The sequence below is a fragment of the Antrostomus carolinensis genome, unplaced genomic scaffold (genome assembly GCF_000700745.2).
Source record: "Antrostomus carolinensis isolate BGI_N321 unplaced genomic scaffold, ASM70074v2 scaffold3838, whole genome shotgun sequence".
NCBI lineage: Eukaryota > Metazoa > Chordata > Aves > Caprimulgiformes > Caprimulgidae > Antrostomus > Antrostomus carolinensis.
The window spans coordinates 47,017-71,195 of NW_010333523.1; the positions used below are offsets into that span (position 1 = coordinate 47,017).

At 44.3% G+C, this 24,179-nt stretch overlaps 1 protein-coding gene across 1 annotated transcript in view; it reads right to left on the reverse strand.

The window, feature by feature from the left end:
* Nucleotides 1–24,179, reverse strand: part of ZSWIM8 (zinc finger SWIM-type containing 8) — a gene marked incomplete at its 5' end in the record, with an annotated part of 40,431 nt that overhangs the window by 1,502 nt on the left and 14,750 nt on the right. Inside the window, 18 exons of the mRNA XM_010173872.1 lie at nt 2,351–2,529; nt 3,447–3,566; nt 4,997–5,170; nt 7,488–7,656; nt 8,262–8,744; nt 9,037–9,260; nt 10,010–10,299; nt 10,486–10,708; nt 11,484–11,636; nt 12,415–12,646; nt 13,901–14,025; nt 14,938–15,036; nt 15,612–15,795; nt 17,100–17,279; nt 18,202–18,333; nt 19,148–20,153; nt 22,580–22,755; nt 23,623–23,824. Of these exons, the coding sequence (XP_010172174.1) occupies nt 2,351–2,529; nt 3,447–3,566; nt 4,997–5,170; nt 7,488–7,656; nt 8,262–8,744; nt 9,037–9,260; nt 10,010–10,299; nt 10,486–10,708; nt 11,484–11,636; nt 12,415–12,646; nt 13,901–14,025; nt 14,938–15,036; nt 15,612–15,795; nt 17,100–17,279; nt 18,202–18,333; nt 19,148–20,153; nt 22,580–22,755; nt 23,623–23,824 (4,351 nt within the window). The remainder of the gene's footprint in view (nt 1–2,350; nt 2,530–3,446; nt 3,567–4,996; nt 5,171–7,487; nt 7,657–8,261; nt 8,745–9,036; nt 9,261–10,009; nt 10,300–10,485; nt 10,709–11,483; nt 11,637–12,414; nt 12,647–13,900; nt 14,026–14,937; nt 15,037–15,611; nt 15,796–17,099; nt 17,280–18,201; nt 18,334–19,147; nt 20,154–22,579; nt 22,756–23,622; nt 23,825–24,179) is intronic.

The window sequence follows — 24,179 nt, forward strand, 5'->3', positions numbered from 1 at the left end:
CCTCGTGCTGGTCCTCAGGGGAGGACTCAAGAGCACCCAGGGTGATACGTTACATGATCCTGTTACCCCATGAGAGGTCCCAAGACTCTGACAGAGGAGAGCCAGCTCAACAGACAACAGTGCTGTATCTTACATCCTAACATGGCCAAGGGGAGCGTCCCCTCAGAGCACCAAAACACACCACACAGCATCAGCAGGTGCTCTGTCCTTCATAAGCACCAAATTGTGCCATAGTACAGCACAAAAGGGTCAGCTAACACTCTGCCCCACCACCCACCAGCATCTTATCCTCACACCATTCATTCTGCTGGTTATACATGGGGATCCAGCATGTTCACGGGACATCTCCTTTGTTAAGGGGTATGGAAAGAGCAAGGCTTACACCAAGTTGCTACGAAATATCCCTAGGCTTAGCACTGTCACTTCCATCAGCTTCTCAACTAAGGTCCCAAAACTGCAGGTCTAGCTTTTGAGAAATCTATTTCCCTAACGTAGCTCACAAAAGGAGCTGAAGTGAAGAAGCTGTCATTTCTTAAAAATACCTTGTAGGACAGCTATTCCCACCCGGACACTCTGTCTACAGAATCACCTTTCTGGACATTTATTTAAGAGAAGTAGGTACATGTGGGGTGTTCTGTTTACACTGCTTTAAGGAACAGGCAGCTCTTGTTATTTCAGCTGGCTCACTGAAACACAGTTGTCCTGGTTTCAATAAATCCTGAGATATCTCATCCATACTGGTACCTGACCAAGCCACTTCCACTGTTAGTGCCAGCACTGGCACACCAGACAGCCACGCCAGGGTGTACTGGGTTTGTGCAGCAAGGTTTTGGTAGTGGGGGATCTACAGGGATGGCTTCTGTGAAAAGCTGTCAGAAGCTTCCTGTATGTCCAACACAGGCAATGCCAGCCGGCTCCAAGACAGACCCACCGCTGGCCAAGGCTGAGCCCATCAGTGATGGTGGCAGCACCTCTGTGGTAACATAGTTAAGAAGGGGAAAAAAGAAACAACTGCACAACTGTAGCTGAAGAGAGACACTATGTGAGAGAAACAACTCTACAGACACCAACGTCAGTGCAGAAGGAGGAGGAGGAGGTGCTCCAGGTGCCAGAGCAGAGATTCCCCTGCAGCCTGTGGTGCAGACCATGGTGAGGCAGGCTGTCCCCCTGCAGCCCATGGAGGTCCATGGTGGAGCAGATGACCACCTGTAGCCCGTGGAGGACCCCATGCCAGAGCAGGTGGAGGCCTGACAGAGGCTGTGACCCTGTGGGAAGCCTGCGCTGCGGCAGGCTCCTGGCAGGAGCTGTGGGCCCGTGGAGAGAGGAGCCCACAGTAGAGCAGATTTGCTGGCAGGACTTGTAACCCTATGAGGGACCCACACTGGAGCAGTCTGTTCTTAAAGGACTGCACCCTGTGGACCCACGCTGGAGCAGTTCATGAAGAACTAGAGCCCAAGAGAAGGTCTCATGCTGGAGAAGTTTGTGGAGGACTGTCTCCCATGAGAGGTACCCCATGCTGAAGCAATGGACGAGTGTGAGGAGTCCTCCTGCTGAGGAGGAAGGAGCAGGAAAGACATGTGATGAACTGACCACAACCCCCATTCCCCATCCCCTTGCACTGCTAGCGAGGAGGAAGTAGAGAACTCGAGAGTAAAGTTGAGCCTGGGAAGAAGGGAGGGGTAAGGGTAAGGTGTTTTAAGATTTGGTTTTATTTCTCATCATCCTACTCTGATTTGATTGGTAATAAATTAAACTAATTTCCCCTATTTTACCTGTGTCAATAATTAGTGATTGATCTCTCTATCCCTATCTCAACCCACCAGCCTTTCGTTATGTTTTCTCCCCCTGTCCAGCTGAGGAGGGGAGTGATAGAGTGGCTTTGGTGGGCACCTGGCATCCAGCCATGGTCAAGCTACCACACCTGGCATCATGACAAGGGGAAGACAGGCCACAAACAAGAAAATAAAAAGAAGATAGGCTAGGAAGGGAGGTGGACAGGGGGCTTGAAAACATAGCAAAGAAAAAGTACAGAAGTTAAAAAGTATGGGTAGCATTTGGAGGAAGAAAGAGGACAGGGAACACAGAACCACCCCATCCTTCATGGTGAGCATTGGAGGTGAGAGGCCTTGGAAGAAGCAGTACAATGAGGTCCTTGGTACGCAGGCTGCATACAGGCAAGTGATGCCTATTCTAGCACCTGCTGAGGGAGAGGGATGCATCAGGCAATGGACCAGTTCAGCTACCAGTTCCCACGGCCCCTTCCCCTCTGCACACACACACGCAGGCAGCACCTGCAAGGTAGGCAATGGTCTGGCACCTTTGACAGCCAAGAAGACAGGCCACAGGTTACCTGCATGTAGGCCTGCTGGCACCTCTGCACCAGCTGGTGGAAGGCTGGGGTGCGCAGGTGGTTGTGCACATGTGCAGGGTTGAGCCTCTGCAGAGCTTCCATGATGATCTCCTGGAGCACAAAAGGGCTCAGCACCCCCTTGGCTGCACCAACGCAAAACTGATGCACGTAGTTTACACCTGCACAGGAAGAAGTCAGAACAACAGTTAAGGTAAGAGACACACAAGAAATCAACTACTTCCCAGCAAGAACCTGGATTTGGAGTACCTTCTTCTCAGTGTAATGTATCCTCCAACAGGCTTGGGGGAGACAGGATAGCAAACTCATGGGGACAAGAATTCATTCTGATACATTCACCAGGTCTGAATAGAAACCAGGCACCACCTCAGTCAGAATATCAGAACTAATATTCCCAGTTCATCTGTCTTTAAAGGGAATATGAAAGAAAACTGATGTGTCAAGGTGACTACAGAGGCAAGGATACACTGCTCCTCCTCCCATTTCTTCTTGCCTGCCCATGAAGCTTCTTCACTGCTGCCTACAGTGGAGCTCCCTCAGCAGTAGCAGGACAAGCCATGTCACTAGACAGGCTCTTCGTAGAGGGGTCTTCTTAAGTTCTTACTGCTGATGATTTTTATTTTTTTTTTAAAAAAGAGCTGACAAAAATGATCCAAGAGCAAAGAGGAAGTAAAATCAAAACCAAAACCCAAACAACTAGTGGTCTGAGCACCTACTGCTACACAAGTTCTTCACAGAATGTGTCAAAATACATTAGAAAGAGGAATATCTACAAGATAATTGAAAGGGAAAAGAAAAAGTTGTTGTTATAGAATGGAAGAGAGAGAAGCTCTGAGCCCTGTCCAACCCCATGCTCTGCATCCAGTGCCTCAAAATTCAACAGCATGCCTACAGAATCCAGAAATGGGACAACTGCCTGGATGAAAGAGCAGCAGGGATCTTCCGAAACATTCTCGGAAATGGAATCAGGTACCAGGGTCACCCAGTCTTTGAAGTTTCACTCTTTGGAGAGCTTTTTCCCACCATGGTCCAAACCCCAGCAAGTGAATTTCTGCTGAAGTACTGCTCTGAGCCTTACCTAACTTCGCAGCTAACCCAAGGAGCCATTTTACATCCTCCGTGTAGGGTGGGCTGCGGGAGAAGTTGTTGGGATGGTCGTTGTGAGCTCTTCGGCCAAGCATCTCCAGAGCCAGCATCCCTGTGAGAAAGGGGCAGCCAGAGTCAAGCAGCACTTCTGCCCAGTAAGCCTTAGTCTAGCACTTCACTCACTGCAACACAATCTGATTGGCCTGCCCTTCATCAGCAGAAAATTCCCCAGCTGCAAAGAGTCCAGAGCAAAACAAAAGGCCCATCCTGGAGCCTGTTACCACAGGAAGTATCTGCAAAAACACCTGCATCTGCTGCTCCAGGCTGGGAAATCTGCACAGCCATCACACCTCACTAGAGCTGCAAAGAGACACCCCACTAGCATCTACAGCAAGGTCAAGCAGATAGCCCCAAGGGCTGCACTACAAGAGGTGTCTTGAAAGCAATGCATTTGCTCCAAATTTTGCAACAGAGAAGCTACCCAAATCTGCTTACTCAGCTGCAAAGACAACAGGCCAACACCGAGCTGCAGTACAGTCAATCTGCAAACAGTTCACTTATTCCATTACAGTTCTTCACACAAATCCTCCCATTAAAAAGTTTAAAAATACCAACAGGCACTATGTCTCAATCTTCCAGACCCTCTTCCCTGCCTCTGCTTCTCTGTTATTCAGGCTACTAAACGCCTTTCATGGCTTACCACTTACCACTGGGATGTTTCCAATGACATCTGCACCCCTTTCTGGCTAACAAGTACTTTCTTCTCTAGCTTTCAACAAAAAAACTCAAGCAATTCCTAGACAGCCTTCCTTCTATCTTCTTGCTGTTGCTCTTTGTTTGACACCCTGTGCTGGCTTTGCTTGTCTTAGAGACTCCCTTCTCCCTCCCCAGGTATCCAAGGTCCATGGGCTGGACCATGACTATGTAGGAGTAGCTTACTGCAATCTATGCTCAATCAGAAACCCCAAGACTGATATCCTTGTACCAAAGGCAGTTCAGACAGAGACTCTATTTCCTCAAAACAAGTGTGACTGGGAAAGGAATCTTAATTACATACCCACTATCTACAAAATATAAGTTCCTTCCATGTTAGTCTTCAACAACCTAGCTGGAAAGGCACAGGGCACATTCCTCTGTGCCTCTGAAGACTCAACTGGTATTACTAAACTAGAAGTGTGCCTTTACTATCCATGAGCAGCAACTCCTTTTTTTTGCATAATCACAACTTGCACAACCACATCCTCAGAGCCCTATCCAGACTCCTTTATGTACACTTGTTGAAAGGCAAGACTCTTCCCAGCTCTAACCCACTTAGCTTTCTCTTCTCGTCTAATGGTTCTCAACAGCAACTGTTCAATCTTCTATTGCTTTGTCTCCATTTTTAGCCTCCACATATGATCATGAACTGGCTTTCCCCAAGCAGCTAAGATGCCATTACCCCCAACAGGTACAGTAGCAAATTGCCAAATAACAGTGAAAACCTGCAGCCCTGCCTTGAATCCCTCTTGAGGGGGCCACAGAAACCCACTTGGCCATCCTTACCAACTCGGTATGCGGAGTGGAGGTAGTGCAGACCCTGGGGGCTCACAGGCTGACTGTGCTGCTCATCCTCGGCAGGAAAACCCCCTGTAACAAGGGAGTTGGGCTGTGAGGACAGAGTTGTCAAGGAAGCCCCCTGAATCGCTGGGAACGTTGATCCTGCATGGACACTTCCTACTGAAGAGAGCAAAACAGCAGCATTAGGACCCCCCACCAGCCTAAAAGAAGGTTTACTTGGGCCATCATCTCCCTTGCCTGACCACCCCCTGCCAATGTAGTGTTCTGTTCCCCTAAACAGAACAATACAGCAGCCAAAAGCCACAGACTTACACCTGAAATACAATAGGCTAGGAATATCTCTGTTTTGTTTGCAAGCAGGGCCTGAAGTGGGTCAGTTACACGCTTGTCCACCTCTTTTGCAGTATACCATAAACATGCACATCATCCATGTTTCACATGTAAATACATATGTTGATTCAAAGGTCTTTGCTATTGTTATGACATGTCTGGTTCTAATTTCTTGTCCAAAGAAACAAGCATGTGCATGTCTATAACTGATAAAAAACTGCTGAAGAAAATCATTGAGCAGGAACAGTATTAAGTCACTCAAAGATCAAGTCCAACATTGTGAGGTTCCTCCACTTCTGCTCTGAGACAGCTATGACTCCATCCAGCTGCCATGCAGGAAGAATGTCACTGGAGGCTAGCCTCCAATCTGTCCTCAGAAAGAACAGCCGTTGCATACACTGGCAGCACGTAACAACAGTAAAAACAGCAAGGAAACTTGAGAAGCTCTGTCACCTTCAGACATTTAACCAGTATGGGCAACATCAAGGGAAATCACAGGAAAATCCATCACGTTGTACCATCTAAACTTGTACAGACAGCAGTTAACACTGAGCCAGTAAGCTGTGCTCTAACAAGGGACTCAAGTTTATCTAACTTTCCTTCTCAAGAAAGGTACAGAGAGTTTTGCCTGAGAATTCCAGAGCAGAGATGCCATTAAGTGTGTGCACAGTTACCCTTATTTCACAGCTTCTCTGTGGTGCTACCTCATCGGTTTGGACAACGCCCTAAGTTCCAATTTCTCCTCTTCCCCTGCCACCTCCAGCATTTTTTTTAAAATGTTCATTAGCGAATAGTTAAATACCTGAGAACAACATGCCTGTTGATCTGTCTGACCTCCTCAACCAAGCAGACACATAGTGCCAAACAACCCACAAAGTTAGGCAAAATCCATACTGCATTTGAAGTCTGGCTAAGGAGAATAACCCATAAGAATAAGCTGAATTGTTGCCAGAGCTCAAGCATCATCACGTGACTATGTCCTCTAGGAGCAGTGAAATAGTATTTTAAGAACTGAAAACAGAAGTTTATGGAAGTCATAAACAATGGCAACTTGAAAGGGTGGAGTTGTTTTTTCTTTTTCATTATTTTAAGTGCTCTAGGATGAGTTAGTAGTTCTAGAAGATTCGCAACTCTGTGGAGGAGTACAGAAATGGTTTCTCACAATTAAGAGTCACAGCATCAGCCCAGGACTAAGGCTGTCAGCAAAGGATGCTCTTCAGATCCTGAGGCCTTCAGGACTACTCTAATTGCTTTTGTGGTGGCTTTTTGGCATCAAAATGCAAAAGTAACAATAACTGAAAAGATTCTCCTCATAATCTGGATATGAAGGAAGCCAACACAGCTCTTAAGTGTTTTCCTGAGTATCAGCCTTCCAGCATCTGGTGAGTTGCAAAGTATGCATAAGCAAATGTACAAAATAAGCAAACACTACAGGCTCTCCAGGGAGGGGACAACAGAGCCTGGGTCAACCATCCCCCACTGGTGCAAAACCCCATGGCAACGAGAAAGCATCCACAATTCAGTCAACATCTACTGTTCAAGTGCTGCATGCTACTTGATGGGTCTTCACCACCACTCTAGCCCCAACACAACATGTCAGCAATCATTCAGATTGCCATTGACACAATCCTGCCAAAACATCTGTCCTCTCTAAAAAAGTTCTGTATTTCAGGAACTGGCTGCCTTCAATCCCTTCAGGCAGGGAAGACATCTATTAGTGCTACTGTGGCTGAAATCTGCCTGCTTCCTGCACTCTCTATTCATCTGACCCAAAGGAACCACAGAGCCTGCTCAAGATCGTCTATGCTCACCTCACCCTAAGGAGAATAAAGCTCTAATAAATTAGAAGTCAGAAAGGCCAGGAGGGCTCCAAATACACTTTAGTCTGAGAGGCCAAAATAATCTCATACTAGAAATTTAGCTAAGCAGAAATTAAAGCTCCACGAGCTGAATCAGGCCCCATTATGAATCCCAGTATCTCCAAGCATGTGCATCTTTAGGCTGGGGTAGATCTGGTCAGAAATTTTCAGTGCAAGAACCCCAGTTCCACCTGCAGTCAATGGAGGGGCAGGACGTGACTGGGGTACAGCTACGAGGCACAGTAACCAAGCCTATGCTATGCACAGCCTAGGGCTGCAACACTTACTCGCTACATTGGAAGACAGTGACAGTCCTGTCTCACTGTGATAGGGATGCACCGCAATCTGCGTCATGGATGGCACCGGCACACCAGGGAATGACACTGCTGTAGCTGCCAGTGACGGTGTCGTTACCGAATAAGGGTACTGTGCTCCTATGAATGCTGGATGGACACCCTAAAATAGAAAATAAATAAGTCATGACTACTTCGTATGACCATTTAGAAGTACTCCAAAACATGATGTCCCCACAGAAACCCCAGAGCATGGGAAGTCCAATCTGACAGTGAGAAGGAAGCACAGGAAGAATCAGCACAGAAACTACATTGCACCACACGACCGTTACATCTTCTTGCTTCTCCTCCTTTTAAATCTAAGGAGTTTGCAGAAAACCACTCCAAGAACTTTCAAAAATAGGCAGAGGTTAAAATAACTTTTGTTTGGCTTTCCCTCTGTAGTGTCTATTTAGTCTGCAAGCTCTCAAGACAACAAGCTTTCTGTCCAGTCCCTTCTGAGAAACTATAGAGCAATACAAGTTAAAAACTACTGATGTATTCTATTTCATATTCTCTTGAGACTTTACACGCACCTACAGAAGGCTCCTTATAATGTAAAAGCTGAGCTGGGGAGCCAAAGTAACTATCACAAATCAGCACGTGAGAGCAGAAGCTGGATCTCAAGCCACAGCAGGTCTGAGCCTCACGCTCTCCTGTCAGACATACTCTCTCTGGAAGGAGCTGCACAAAGTCACTGTAAACTAACGAGGCACAGGCAAAACTCACCTGCGGGTACGCTGAGCCAGGCACCGGGAAGACAGCTGGGCGCGGCATGTGCTGGATAGTGTGTCCAATATACTGGGGATTACAGGGGATGTGAGTCTGAAGGGTGGTGTAAGGGTGGAGGCCCTGCGTGTGTGTATGTGCCATTGCCGGTCCTGCCATTGTATGCTGCTGGTACATGGTTGACCCCACAGAGATCACCGGCATGACTGTTGCTGCCGCGGTTACCGCAGCTGCCACTGTTACAGTGGTTGGTTCAGAGGTCACCCGGTTGTCTGTCAACCCACGCGCTGCTTCAGAGGCAGCCCGTGCACCACTGGCACTGCAGCCAGTAGCACCTTCTCTCTGGACTGGGGTCCCCCCAACAGTCTGTTCGTAAAGCCAGTACCACTGGTGAGCCACTTCAAAGAGAACTTCTGGGTACACGCCACCTCCTTTGGCTGCCTCTTCCACTGCCATACAGGCCTTTTCCAGCATCAGATTGTCCTGGGGGCAGTGAAAGAAAAGCAGAAGTGAAGAACGCAAAACCAAAAACACAAGAGGGCAAAACTACAACAGAAGAAAAGTATAAGACACTCTAAAATGACTGATGCTCTGGGGAACAGACAGATCACAACTATGCAGCAGAATAAGCAGAGCTATTCATTACAGATGAGAGAAATCCACAGAACCGGGATTAAAGCTGTTCAGTAGCATAGAAGAGCCAATCCCACAAGTAACCGCATGTCCTTGATGCCAGAAATCAGCTTGCACTAGTCAGCCCCCATGTGATGCTCACCTGTTCCTTACACTGCACCAGAGCCCTCTGGATCTCATTTGGGTTCAGGGCATGGGCATGGGGCAGGCAGCTGAGTGCCAGTTCAGCAGCTGCCCGCACCATGTTGGAGTCCCTGGCCCGTGAAGCTCTGTCTGCCAACGATGCCACCTCTGGGGGAGTCAGATGTCCGTCCCAACACTCCACCAAGATGTTCAAGGCTGCGCTACCAATCTCCATGGCCTGCCCTAAGAGGAAGAGAGAAGACTCTCACACCATTGTATGTCCAGTGCAGTTCCAGTCAGTTCCTCAACAGGAGGTGCACTCCTCACTTCCTTCAGGAGCAGTGACAGAGCCCAGTTGCTCCCCTTAGGTTTCAAGTCAAATTTAGGCTCTTCCTCTCAAAACACAGCACAGGCAAGAGCCCTCAATAAGCAAGCAGTGAGTGAGGGTACCATTATTTAAGTTAAGCTAAAGATGCATTTGAGGCAGTGAGAGGAACCTGCTATAGCCGATTTCAGTACCCACAAACCACAGCCTGGACTGTTGCTCTACTTCCATCATGTCAGGAAAACTTGAATTTTCAAGTGTGTTTTTCAGGCTCTAGAAGCCATATGGATAGAAAGCAGGTAGTAGGTCTGGGTGCAAACAGAAGGAGAAGGGAAGTGAATACAGCCAAAGAGCATGTTCAAACTTGACAAATGGCTCTCTTCAGCAGACCCCTGAAGAAGTTAAGACTAGTCTCTATGTGAGAAGTGGTCTACAGTTCTGAAGACTGAAGTATGTTGCAAACAAGAAAAATTAGATCACAGGAACCTTCCAGGCTAAAACAAGCACCACTGTGTAAAGTCACTGGTGCTCACCTTGTACTGTCAGCTGTGCCAGCAACTTACATGGCTGCCACAGCACATCAGCATCACCATTTTTGGGCATAAGCTCACCTCCCTCCCCTCCTTCCTGCCCAAAAGCAAGCTTCCCAATAAAGTTTTGCTGTAACCTGTGATCCAAGAGACATGGGAGGAGTAAGTTCGAGAGAGCCAGTTGGGAGACACAAAGTTGTGCAGCCCTAGTGCATACAGCCCAATCTCGAAGGCGCAGAGATGAAGGTTGCGGTGTGGTCCCTGGTGCCCACCACTGGAGGAAGGGTGGGTGAAGATGGAGGTACTGCTGTTTCCACCTGCTTTGATAAGGACTGTCTTGGCCAATTCAAAGTAGAAGTGCGCAGCTGCCTCTGAGGGCTGGTTTGGGACATGAGGAGCATGGCTCTCCAGCCGCCTCCCTTTATACCTAGAAGAAAAAGATGGAGGAACCTTTCAGACAGCAAAGTACCCCAAGCTCACTAGCTGGAGTGCAGAGTTCCTGTCTTTAGGGTCCAGAAGACACAAAGCAAATGCCTCCAAGGAAGTACTTCCTGATGCACATGTGCTAGCTCCCTGACATCAGGCCTAGAGGTTGCCTGGTATTATTCATTACCTGCCAACTTCCACAGTCTTTGCACGGGCTCCCCCACTGGCTCTCCTACTGCCACTGGAAGAGGATGATCCCAGTGAATCACTTGAAGAACTGCTGATGCTGTCACTGTCCTGTCCTCTGCCCCAGGATGTTGTTGCCCATCCCCCACGTAGTGGACGCCGACTGAGCGTTGGAGAACTGTCAGAGGTGGTTTCAGGAGCGCTGCTGTCAATACTAGCCATGCCTACAACACCAGAAGCAACACAGTAATGTCACCAGGGTTGGCAAATGTAGCGTGGGTATGTAAACTCCTACCCACATCATCGACAGACCCAACGAAGATCAGTCATGTCAGTGACAGTCAGCCTTACAGCTGCCAGGCATTCAACTTCACAAATTAAGAGATTAAATTAGTCATTTTGGCCACAGATAGCTGTCATTTTGCAGTTCTCGGATTAAAAAGCAGAAGAGTCCAAGAACAATGTATCTTTATTTCCCCCTTTATACCATTCCAGCCCCTCACTGCACCTGCCAAGCTTTCTGGTACAGTATAACAACAAGAAGCAAGTATACATACAAAGTCAAGTTCCACAGATTGTCTTGAGTATGAACAGAACCATTCTGGTATATGCTGCACCATTTACACAAAGGTTCTTCATATCCTCAGCCTCTAAATAACTTCTACCCTTCCCAAGAGAAGTGTAGAGAGGCAGCACCTCCTCTGAATTTTCTTGACCCAGGAGCACAGTGCTCCACTCCCAGAGTCCAGCAATCGCTCAGCTCCAGATATCTAATCCATCACCCAGAATATATCTGGTGTGAGAAATGTATGGTAACGTGCCATACAGAATGGGGCAGGAAATCTGTGTAGCAACCATGCCAAACACCTCAGAGACAATCAGCTGCTTCTGTAGTACAGGAAAGGCTGACAGGCGGAATGAAAGAGCAAGGAAATTGCCAAAACCCCAGCAGGTTGCCTAGCACAGCACTAGATGTCTTATGTACCAGTCAGTTCCTACCTGTGTGTTTCTTCTTCTGCCTGACAGGAGAACCCCAGCATCTCCCATTGTATCCACCTCGGTTTCCAAGGGCCAGACGACTGGGGACCTTTCCCTCTTGTTTCAAGACAGTGGCCTCTGCAGCTGGCTCACATGGGGACCTCTGAGAGCTCTCTGCATAAACAGGACAGTGACAAGGTAAACTTTATGATTTGTTTCTGTATCTCTAAAACCAGATGTGGCCATTTAAAAGATATAAACATCGAAAGATGCAGGATTTTTATAAAATGAGTGGTATTTATGAGCAGGATTATCTCAGTTTTCTTCCAGTATTAAGCATACCATCTGATACTAGGCCAAGAACATTTAACCTTAACAACTCAAGATTTGGAAAATTTGCTGCAAGTACAAAAAAATTTTGGAATAAAAATGCTCCAGCAACCCTTGCATTATTGCAGTCATCCTCAGCTAGTATTGATCTCTATGGGAAGAGTTAAGAGAGCATCTGCTTTCCATCAAATGTTGCTGTATGCCATGTTTGCCACCAAAGGGGAGGCACAGCTTGAAGAAAACTACGTGTATCTTTAATGCCCTTCAGCAATCTTAGTTATTTTTCTTGCATGAAGGCACCTGACTTAGTGTGTAACTTTTGAAACCCTACACCTCTGTGATACAAACCTAAAAGAGTGACAGTAGTTTTGTTAACTGGTTATACAACTGGCTCAAGATAGGAAAACTTGAAAATTAGCTTGAATTTCTGTGCAACAAGAATGTGCAGAGAAATGGATCCAGACAAATAGATAATGGGGTAATGGCATTCTAGTAAGCACTAAGCAGCCAGATGGCAATATAATCACTCTGACTACTTCCCAGAACAGTAAAAAATGTACAGTTCCAGTTTTGCACTGATAACAGAAGGGTTTCAGCACAGCCCTTACAAAGCACCTCTTACCCTGTGCACTCTTCTCCACGAAGTTCTCGGGACTGCTCTGGACTGCAGTGCTTACAGCAGCTTGCTGAGTGACAGAAGTCCCTGGAAGCTGCTGGATAGCTGCAGTGGACTGGGCAGCATGTTTGGAAGGAGATTTTTGATTTGCTACTGTAGGCTTGCTGGATGAGTAGAAGGAACTCAGAGTCTGTGGTTTGTGAGTTTGACTCTCTCTGTCCAGGAGTTTGTCTAAAATCTTTAACAAAACAAAATAAAAAAAAGCAGCTTAGCAGAAAGGTAAGAGAACAGGCATTACACTAAGACATAGAGGGAAAGTACCAAATCAGCTTCCTGGTGGACAGTAAATTCCATTTGTTGGAGAAAAAAGAAAATGCTTATTCTCTAGAAAGTAGGCATCAACTTCCTGCACTGAAGATCAGCAATGCATAATTGAGAGCCATGTGGTCTGTATTACTGAGGAAGCAAAGATTCATTCTTACTCAGTAACATCCCCATTTTCACTTCAAATAGCCATCGGCATTACTTGAAAAGCATCCAAAACTGACAATAAAGAAGTAATTCTGGTACAACAAGGACAGAATGGAGGGCTCTGTATTTAGTTCTGCCAGTCATTAGGTGTTCTTGTTTAAGTCATCAAAATTGTGGGCTCACCATTCAAAAAAATCCTGTCACTCCATTACTGAGAAACTGGTAAAGCCACTAGAGAAACTGCCTTCTACCAGCCTACAATAACACTTTCTTGTCCTTATTTATTACATAGTTGGAGAAAAATGCATGACCACATTTTATGGGTTTGTCCATTTCTACTGTTCACTCTCCACATGAAATGAACACCACAAGCATGACAGAGCATTTATTCGCAGATGACTGATATCACAGTGTCCCTGCTACTCACTGGAGAAGTCTCCTTTAGGAGACAGAAAGATACTAATAATATTCTTGCTGGGTACAAGGGTCTCTGAATCTAAAAGATTAATAAAACCCTTCCTGAAGCTTCAACAGTTTTTGAGATTTTTTTCCTCCTTTGGGGTGGAGGGGCAGAGTTTTACTGTTTTTCTTGCAGGGGAAATTAAGGCACAGGTGAACTGAACCAGTATATCACAGAGGGGAGAGGTTAAGAAACAAACGCTTTGCTAGATATATTGATCTGCAAGTGAACATCCCTGTAGGAAAAGAGAATCAATCCCCAGACCACACACACAGTGCACACTGAAAACCCCAGGGACAAAGGACTTACTTTAGCAAAAGCATTAAAAGCAGTGAGAATGCATCTCCTGACTGGACCTTAAGAAGCCTGTGGAAAGAGTGCCTCTTCCAGGGCAACGCACACTGCACAATTAGATTCTGCATCAGTGAAAGAATATACATACCACAACATAGCTTGTAAATCACACAGCAACTTATGCTCACTGGAAAAACTATCAAATCCATCAGAAGTCAAACATGGTTTGCTCTGCATCTCCCCCTCCCCTTTTAAAGGGAAACTCACCTTCTTCAGCTTAGACTGATCATCCTTGTAAGTAATCATCAGGGCTAGTGCCAGATCCCCTTTCTCCCTTCGGGTGCCTTCACACAACAGAGGATGTTCTGCTTCACTGACAGTTGTTTTCATGCCTGCAGGCCAGAAAAGAGGGAATGAAGAGACAAGTGAGCCCATGGGACTACACCACATCCTAAGCACTATTGATACCTCAGACTCATTCACCTCACTGTCACAGGCAAAATAAGATTTTTTTTTTCCCCTCCTGTTTTTCTGTTAACTTCAGAAATAGGACAGAAATAGACAGAAGCTGCTGTTTGTCCCCAGAATACTAAGCTTGCTACAACTGTCAGAACACCCAGATCCTAATATGCCATGGGAAGAGTCCCCACAACTCCATCTTGAAACAAACTTTTCCAGTTTATGCAAATGCTACAAGCCAGTATATCCACACCATAAAGAACTCATCTTCCTCCTTTCAGAGATGAGGCAACATAGGACAGGCTTTGTTTAATCCATTCTATTCCTTTTTGCATGCTGCTTTAAAACAGGCATACAGTATTGTCAACATAATATATATATAATCACTGCTTTGTTGCTGAAGCTGGTAAATGAGGCAAGAATTCAGTATTATGCTAAGATCCTGAATTATATGATAATGCTTGAGAGTACTTCTGCTGGTCTTTCACTGTCATTGCCTAACCTCTTCTGAAATTATTGCCTTTTGTTCTCTAAAACTGTCAATCTCCATTAAAGCCCAGGCAATACATCTTCCACAAAAAAAAGAGCAAGAAGAAAGCTTAAGTTCAAGTTACTACTTTAACATTAATTTCCTGTCCCATAACCCCCTTCCATTTTTCACAGCTTTGCAAAGGCACCTCAACCCTGGTATGCAGAATCCTTCTACATCAGGTTCTGAGAAACCATGCAAACACTTTCATTTCTGCACCAAACTGGAATGAACTGCTAACCCTCACCATTGAAAATTAGGCAGGATGCACAATATGGATGAAGAAAGACAAGAATTTTCTTGTAAAGATTCTTACCGAGAGCAGCAACAGCTGCTTCAAAACCAAGCTCTTCATCTCCAGGCATTTCATTATTCCAGTTACGGCTTGGAGGTCTAGAGCCTGTAGGAGAAACCACTGGAAGAAGACAATAGAATTAGTGCTCAGCTCTCAAAACTAGAAGCTCAAGGCAAGAGCCATTTCTGAAAGCTTTCTGAATTTGCAGAGCTTCCTGTAGTGCTATTCCTAGCCTTGTACTATTTTCAAGACTACAGCACTGCGTTGTTTGGTTTTTATTTTCCTTTCTCTCTCTAAACTCAGAGGGCTCCAAACCAGGCAGGTATATTGCCAAGTCAGTCTTCTAATCCCAGGTTGTTCTGTTCTTTTTTAAACACCAGATTTATATCAGCTTCCTCTGAATGTAACAAGCATAAGAGTAGAAAAGTCAGTAATTTATAACTATTCTACAAACACACACATAGTGCTGAAATGTGTTAAGTTTCCAGTTGTTTTCAAATGTAAGCAGGAGAGACAGTTGCATTGGAGCACAAAGCACCTCTAAAGCAACATGGAGGTAAGCGCAAGCAATAGTGTGTGTGAAGAATCAAGATTGGGTTGTCCTTATACAGAAGACAGTATATTTTTGAAAACCCCTCAAGACCTTGCAACTCAGAACATGGCCTTCACACACTTAAAGCCAATGCAGACAGTACCTGGAGTGCAAAGGACATCAAATATAAAGCTAGCCAACATCAGAGGCAGGACAGGACGGTAATCGCACAGTGTCCCTTCCCGCAGTTCTTCAGCTCTTCCTCGAATAGTGTTCATCTCATTAGTGCCCAAGGGAATCTTCTTCAAGAGGGCTACAATCTCAGACTCCTGATATGCCAGCTTCACCTGGTAGAATCCACAAGGAAACAGAACAAGCTGTTATCAGCACAGGCCCTGTGGGCAGTGGACCTTTTTTCCCTATACATAAAGTACAGCAATAGTTTTTACTGGATCATTAAATCATAGCAACTCTCAGCACCCTAGCCACCTTTACCATTCTCTGCACACTGAACACAGATTTTCAAATCTAATACAAGTCTTACCTCATATTTATACACTATTTTTTTTATCACTCTTGAGCTGCACACAGAAAAAAAAATGCACCAGCCTTCACAAGAACATAAGGAGAAGCATTTGATGGGATAAGTCAGTGGTAAAGGTGATTACTCTTAACTGTAGGAAGAAAGGATATGTTAAGTAATATACCCATTTGAGACAACAGAGACCGACCAGCAGAAGAATGGGCACGGGCTGGCAGTGCACATGCCACCAGGATGAAGACTGTTACATTTCAGTATTCTGTGCCATTCCTGCATTCTCTCCATTCCTAACATTTGAAAGGGATTGTCTTCTTTTAGGTAGCAAGTGGCTGCCAATCTCACAATCTTCTTATCGGACCATAAGAAGTACAGGCAATTAATGTAACAAGTGTAGCTGGTGGATACATAGCAACGACACACACTGCACAACCCTGCAGTGAAAAGCAAAGTGGCTGCAAACCACATAGACAAGGTCTTAATTGGACACTTCTTTTTTTCTAAAAAGGAAGCCTAACAGTAATCAAGCAGTGTCCAAAATAATATGCCTGCACAGTGCGTATGTTCACTTGCCAACCAGTGAGACATCAGCAAGAGCAACAATCTTCAAACATGTAACAATTGTACCAATTCACCCTAAGGAATAAGTTTGAAACCGTTTCACCAATGTAAACATGGACAATTCCATTTACAAATAGCTTTATTTTCCCCAGATTAGCCAAGCAAACTGGAAACACATTTAAGATAAGAAGTAAACAAGCTGTTCTAATCAAAATAATATATTTTATTGAAATAATAGAAGATTTTTACTCATTTAAAAATTTTCAAGTCTGTAGCTTCATGTGGAATCAAAGGCCTGTTGGCACGTGAGGTCTGAGCTTCCTATCAGTGAAGGGAACAACAGATGAAGTGATAATTCTAATCATTTTTCTGGCAGATCAATGTGTACTAACGGGATGTACATAACATCCATTTACTTCCACTGCAATCAATTTTAAGGAAACATATAAAAACATAACCAAATTTCAGGAGTTGGAATTGAAACCACATGAGCAAAAGCATTCAAATAAGTGAACATTGCTTATGGTACTGCCTTTGTGAGATGTTTCATACCTCCAGAGCCTTGGTAGAGGCCGGTGGTCTCTGCAGCTCCAGAGCAAACATTCCTATTTGGAAGGCCAGGTTGTGGTACTCCAGTCGCTCACTCAACACAGTCAGCAAGAAAGCAGCTTTAGACAAGGTGTTGGTTGCCATCCATGTCTGCTTGCTGGTTGATACCTTGTTCTTTTTGCCCTGTTTGAGGAGTAATTTGTCAAAGAACACTTTCCTAAACCTCCTAAATTATTCTAATGCTTATTTTCCTACCCTTTGCAATAATCAGTAGACAGAAGAAAAAACAAAACACATTTAAATTTTATTCCCTTTGCTGAAGAATCACAAATCCCAGTGGTTACCGATGAACATCGTTACTTCCCCTGTCTCACCCCAGCACAACACAGTGGAAGAGCTCTCCTGTTGATAAGACATACGCTCACTATTGGACTGATGCTGTGCAGGCAGATGTTGCATGCCTGTCCCTTCCAAGGAAATCCTTCCATACAACAAGCACTGCTTAGTGCCACTACAAGTGATTTTTCCAGAAGTTTGTGCTTATTTCTTTCCTCTCCAACCCTCTATCCTGAAACAGCAAAACTTCTAATCTTTCCCGTGGTACACATTATGAAATAGGAGACTAAGGTTTTGGAGAGAATCACAAGAAACATGGTCACTGCACAGAGCTGCACAAAAATCAAGATTTCTTATGGCTGCTGTATAATCTTATAGCACACAGCAGCAGGTATCTCTTAAACAAAGCATCCTTTGAAGCTGATGTTAAATAAGGTGTTTTTTTCAATTTATTTAAAATAGATTCCTACAGGAGCTGCAGCTTTTAACAGACAAAGGAAAAGTGAAGGAGCTTTTAATTAAACTCAAGTTTCTGAAGACTCCAAGTCCTTCTGAATGGCCTCTTATTTTCTTTCTCCATTTTATTCACCCATACATGCACAGTGATCAGGCACATTAATGACATCCATAGAAGTTCAACCCAGAGGAAGCATCAGTGAAAAGCCCTGAATCACAGCAAATGAGAAATGCCTAGGAATGCTGCTGTATCCATCCCACATATTCCTTCTAACTTACTCTACCCCCAAAACTAGACAAGCTCATGCTTTACCTTAGTTGGTGGCTGCTCGACTTTGAGATCTGGAGGGTTGGCCAGTAGGTCCCTGGCGAGCTCTACGGTTAAGCGGCATGCTTCATTACTGTATCCATGTGCATACAGGGCCTCAGCACAGGCAAACAGGATCTGCAAGAAAGAACTGATGGTCATATTCAAACCACGCTCCCTTGGGCTGGAACTAGCCTGCTCAAACCACTTGTTGAAAAGACTCTGCAAACACAATTCACAATTAACTTCAGCAGCAGGCATTCTCAGAGTTGTCCTTGTCTGGACCTTTACCACCAGGCCTTTAAGCATTCTCCTAAAAAGCCTTTTCTTCCAAGATTAAGTCCCATCTTCCCTCCAAGTGCTATACAAGATCAGAGAACAACTCAAAAAAAACTAAAACCCAAACCGACTGGCTATAACTATTTCCATGCATCTCCATTTCAGCTGCTTGCTCATATAGCTGCAAGTTCTAAACATATTTTGAGGTTATTACAGGAATGTGACACACTTTATTTAGATTGCCTCTGGCTTTCCAGAGACTTTCTGCTTATATGGTTGGATTTAAATTTTTCCTGCTGGGCTTGTCTCAATCTTACTTATTTTTAAATTCAGATTAATTTTGCCATTTCCAAGAGCAAGACTAGGTAAAAAGCACATACTGTTTTGCCTACACTTGTAAATCCTGGAGAGTGAGAAGGGACCAGCTAAAGCTGGGACACACTTGAAGTTAGCACAGAAATAGGGAGTCAAGCTTGGGGGAAACAGACACATGTGATACCACTGCATTAAGACTGTAGATACCTTAGAATACAATGGGTTATCATGACATTAAAATTATGCACTTGATTTAACAACATACTATGTTAACTGTGACAGCTAGGAGGATGGTGAGACCATGATGTACACAACACATAAAACTGCAAAATAGTGTTTTGAACTAGATTCAGCTCACCTCCATCCGGTTCTCCTGCTCCAAAGGCTTTATACCAGCAAATATATCCTGCTCCTCTTCATTTCCTCCTTCAGCTTTGTCATCATCTTCCTTAGCTACCTCTTGTGGATTCAGATAATATACTTGGTAGTCGTCGTCTTCTCCATCATCCCCTCCCCCTGCTGCACCATTCTCTCCCACTTCTTCTGGCTTCAGGCTCACACCACCGCTGTTCTCATCTGCAGAAGGCAGGTCATCATCACCACTCCCCATTTCCCCCACAGAATCCTTGGGCGATTTTTTAGCCATGGAACTGCTCCTGACACTGGTCTCAGGTCCCTCAGAGAAGTACACCCCACCATCCTCCTCAAAGGTGTCCCTGTAGCTCCTGCTCAGTGGGCTTTCTGTAAAACTGAATGTGTTGCTGGCTTCTGCCCCTAGAGCCAAGCTGCTGTCATCCAGGCTCATCTCTGCCAAGTCCGGCTCCAGAGAACTGTCTTCACTGCTCATGCGGCGTTTCCCACTATGTTTACTGGTCAAGCCTTTGCTCACTGGCAACTTTGCTTTGCCCACTGCAGTCTTATACACAGCCTTATCACCTTCTCCTGGAAGTCGTCTCAGAACCCTCTGCGGCGTTTCAGACACAACTTTCCGCTTTCCAGTAAGTTCCTTCGGACGAACTGCTGGCTCCTGGGGCGAGGGACGCAGCCTGTCCCCAGGCTGCAGACATGGTCCCCCAGGCTCCTGTCCGTGGGTTCTACCAGCCTCACAAGCAGTTTCTGTACACTGCAACCGGCAGCTTCTCTGCTGGATAGCCTTTACCCAACAGAACGAGTTCTTCTTGTCCGTGCTGCTGTACGTGATCCCAGGAATGGGATAAGCTTCCTCCCAGTTGAAGTAACAGGCTTCCACAGCTGGCTTGAAACCCTGGAAGAGCTTCTCCAGTGATTTCTTGTGCTGACCCCTCTTAACATTATCTATGACTTTCAGCTGCCACTGTCTGAGCTGTGAGCAAAGGTCCCTGCGCCTATGAGAAGTGAGAGTACAGGTTAGAAAGCAGACACAAAATGCACCTACAACAAACTACCACTTAACCCCCAGAACACCTCTTTTTGGAGAGAAACATCTTCTGCTGAATTAAGGATAGACAACATTAGTAAGAAGAAAGGCTGAAAAAAGGAAACAGGTATATTAACAACCAAGTCCTAGACAAGCCTACGACATAGAAACAAAATGTGAATTGTAGTAACACAAAAGCATTACACAAACCGGGAGGTTTAAAATTAAATACTGTCTGCCCTGTTTGCTTATCTGCCCCAATAAGGTACTAGTGATGTGAGCCTCAGCAGTCCGAGACCAGCGAGTATCATGGGGAACTGCTCTTGGAAACATTCATAAACCACTTTGCAGCAGCTGTGAAACAGCCCTGTGAAGAACTCCAGTCAAGACATTCACAAGTACCTTGTGAATCTCAACAGCCTACCCAGGGAAGCACAATACCAGACAGGACTACCTAATCTACCTCCCAGGCACTTACCTCTTTACCCTGATATGCCTCTCTAGAGCCCAACAATTTAGTTTAGGCTTTAGCAGGCTGTCCTTGGGAGACTAAACTGTTGCAAGCCATAGAGACAAAAAAAGCAAGACAAAAATAATTGCTGTTCAAATAACTCTGAGGAAAAAGCAAGCTGGTAGAGTTATATAGACTTAAATTACACAGCAGTTAACCCTATGCTCCATATTACTACGGAAAGAACAAAGCATTTCTGCATTTCCCAGCTGCAAATCTCACAGAGGTCCTAAGCATATGAACAAGACAGTCTAAATGGATTACACATTTGGGTTATCTAATTCAAGAAAAAGAAAAGACATTTCTAGAAATTGCATCAAGTGTCTCAATCAACTGCCATCTTGTTTTTGCCACAGATTTCAGAGATCTGAGGTACAAGTCCAACACATCATCCTCTCAGATTTCCTATCAAAAGAGAAGAACAAAAATCAAATCAAAATTGGGTGATCCAATTTAGGTACAAAAGGTATTAGGACAAAAGGGGTTAAACAAAATGGACTGCTTCCCTTTGTCCACTAAAGAAATTAATTAACAAGGGAGCAGACTGGTAGGGCCTAATCAAGAAGAGGATTTTCAGAAGGAAAAAAGAATAAAGGAGAACTACTTAGGAAAGGTAACATAAGGATGAGAGCCTGCAGTGAACTAGAAATGAGGTAGCAAGTCTCCTTATGATTCACCGGAAAGAATAGCAAGGACAGGTAGAAGCAGGTTCTTGGTGACTATTCAAACAACAAGAGAATAGGTAATCAAGCAGGAACATTTCAATTATGCATGAGCTCAAGCAGGAGATCTGAGCAAATCTGAACTGTGCCAAATAATTCAAATGTGAATACACATAGCACAACTTCATACTTTATTAAAAGCCAAAACCTTTTATGGTTTTTATAGGTGATCTGATTGATGTTTGTGTTTATTTTAAGCCTCATTCCAGGTTTCCTACAGTTTTTGATTTGTCTTCATCTCCTATATTTAGCTACTTCATACTGTAAACTGTACAAGACAGAAATTGCATTCATTTTAGTGTCCCTAATGTATCTTACATAGATAGGGAATTTCATTAGTGTTACACAACAATTCACAGGAAGCAAATCATGTTAATGTGTAATTGTATTGAAAATACCACCCTGTTTTCATTTGTTCTGAAAAACTTATTCTAGGCATTTATAGTACATTAAACTAATTCAGTACATTTTATACACCACACTTCGTAGACTAGATGTACAAAACAAATTATTACCACGTCAACCACAGTATCTCAACACAAGACCTCAGTACTTCCACTGCTATTCAATTAGTGCTAAATAAAGATGGCAGTGATTTACCAAGGCACAGTATGGTTTAGAAACCTGCAGAAGCCTCCCAAATTTTCCTCAGACAATTCAAAACACTGACTGAAAATCATACACCGGTGACACTGTTTACCAATACACTGCAAAGAACAAACTCCTTAAGAGCACAAAAAGCAAAAAAATGGTTCATCTTGAAACAGACAACAGTGAATGATTAGACTAAACAGAAATCCATTAAACTGATGAACAGTTAAATTTAGAAAGCATTAAAATGTATTGGTGTTATCATTCAAAGAAATGTTCTCCACTGGGACACTGAAATGTGGAATTACACACATATGTAAAAGAAAATTCCAAGAAAACAAATTATTCACACTACACGATGTTGCTAAAGTGAGCAGCAATATCAACTGAAGGTTAAAGTAATAGTAATAGATAGTGCTCTTGAACCTTACGTAGTACATAGTCCAAAAGGACTAACTAACAGGTAATGAGGTAAAGATGCAAAGAAAAGAAATCTACAGGAAGAAACTCTTGAGTGTGCTTGAATATCACAGAAATAAAAGAGAGACTGGATATGATTCTGGTGCTCACCTCTGTGGGCTAATAGTTGGGTCAAGGACAGCCAGCCTCCAAAGAATCACCATCTCATCACACATACTTGCACAAGCATGAGCAGCTACTTCTGACTGGCCGTTGCTGCGCCCTGTGTGTCCGCTAGCACTGCTGTGTGATGCAGATGTTCGCACACTGTACCACCAGCCTGTTATCTGCAAAAGAAAATGTTCAGTGGAGCTGTGTTGTGGCCAACATCTCATCCCCTGCTCTCACTTTACCTCATAACCACAAGGAAACGGGATCTATAGCTAGTACCATGTTTTCATTTGACTCCAGAATAACTATGAGCATTAAAGCAGTATTGGTTTGTGAGAACTAAGGGCCTCTCAAAAGGTCTCCGATTAGAAGGCACATGCCCACAGAACAAAACACTTACAGGAGGTTCTCTTACCAGAGGCCTTCAGACTTGGAGGGAAAAAGTGAACAAATGTGATAAACGAAGCATTTTCTTTCCCCTAACTCAAAGTTGGGGCATGTGATAGAGCAATAAGGACAATTACAATGCAATTTATATTACAGAGTGAGATCAGTATCCTGAACTGTCAAAGGAAACCTTTTTCCTAATATTATTTTTTTAAAAAATTACTTAAACATATCAAAAGATATCTTCTACAAAAATAACAAAAGAATCTGAGATTCTATCACCAACATACATCTTTAGTTTTTATCAAAATTACAGTTCATACGTGATGTGCTTTGTTTAGGAAAAAATCATTAAACTAAATCACCTTTCTGAGCAGAAATAAAATAAAGTGTAATGAACAACAGAGATGAGACTCCATATATTAATGTTAAAAGGATTGAGGTATTTTTGGGATATAGTGTTACCAGGACACCTCTAAATCAGCAAAAGACCAAACTGTAACATCATTTTAGCATGGAGAAGTACATGTCCATAATGCACACAGACTGTTAAAAAACATTTATTCAGCCATGGATTGTACAGGCACATGGCAACAGTCACTGGCTCAGCCTGGTTCCCCACAACCTGACTCTGCACAGCAAAGAGATTTGAATACCTGCTCATAGTTGAGACACTGGTCAGTCAGAATCTCCAGCAAAGGAGCTGCATTGCTATCCCGTCTCTTAAACATCTCCCGCACAATGGAAAGCAGATTCCAGATTCCTTCAGGCTCTCTTCCTCGAAGGGGACGCAGGAGACAGGCCCACTCAGCAGCAGCTGGTGGCTCCGTGGAGGAGAGATACATTGAATTCACATCACTGTAGATAAAGCAGATGAGCAGGCATGAGAAAAAATTAAATCAAGCACAGCCATACAAAATCCTGAGTATATTCTACATCCAGAAGTATATTTGCACCTTAAATGGGACAGACATACATAACCCAAAAGACAGGATTCATAACGAGACTGAGAACACCACATGAGCAAGGTATTGTGCAAATGCAGTGTGCACTGCTGAGGTAACACTGGACAAGCTATGCAAGAATACAGTCCAGAACAGTGACCATGAACCTAAGCATCCTTCAGTCAATGGAATCACATAAGGGTACAGCCTATACAGTGAGTGAGCTTACAGATTACATGAGTATCACATTTTCCCTTCAATGGGAAACA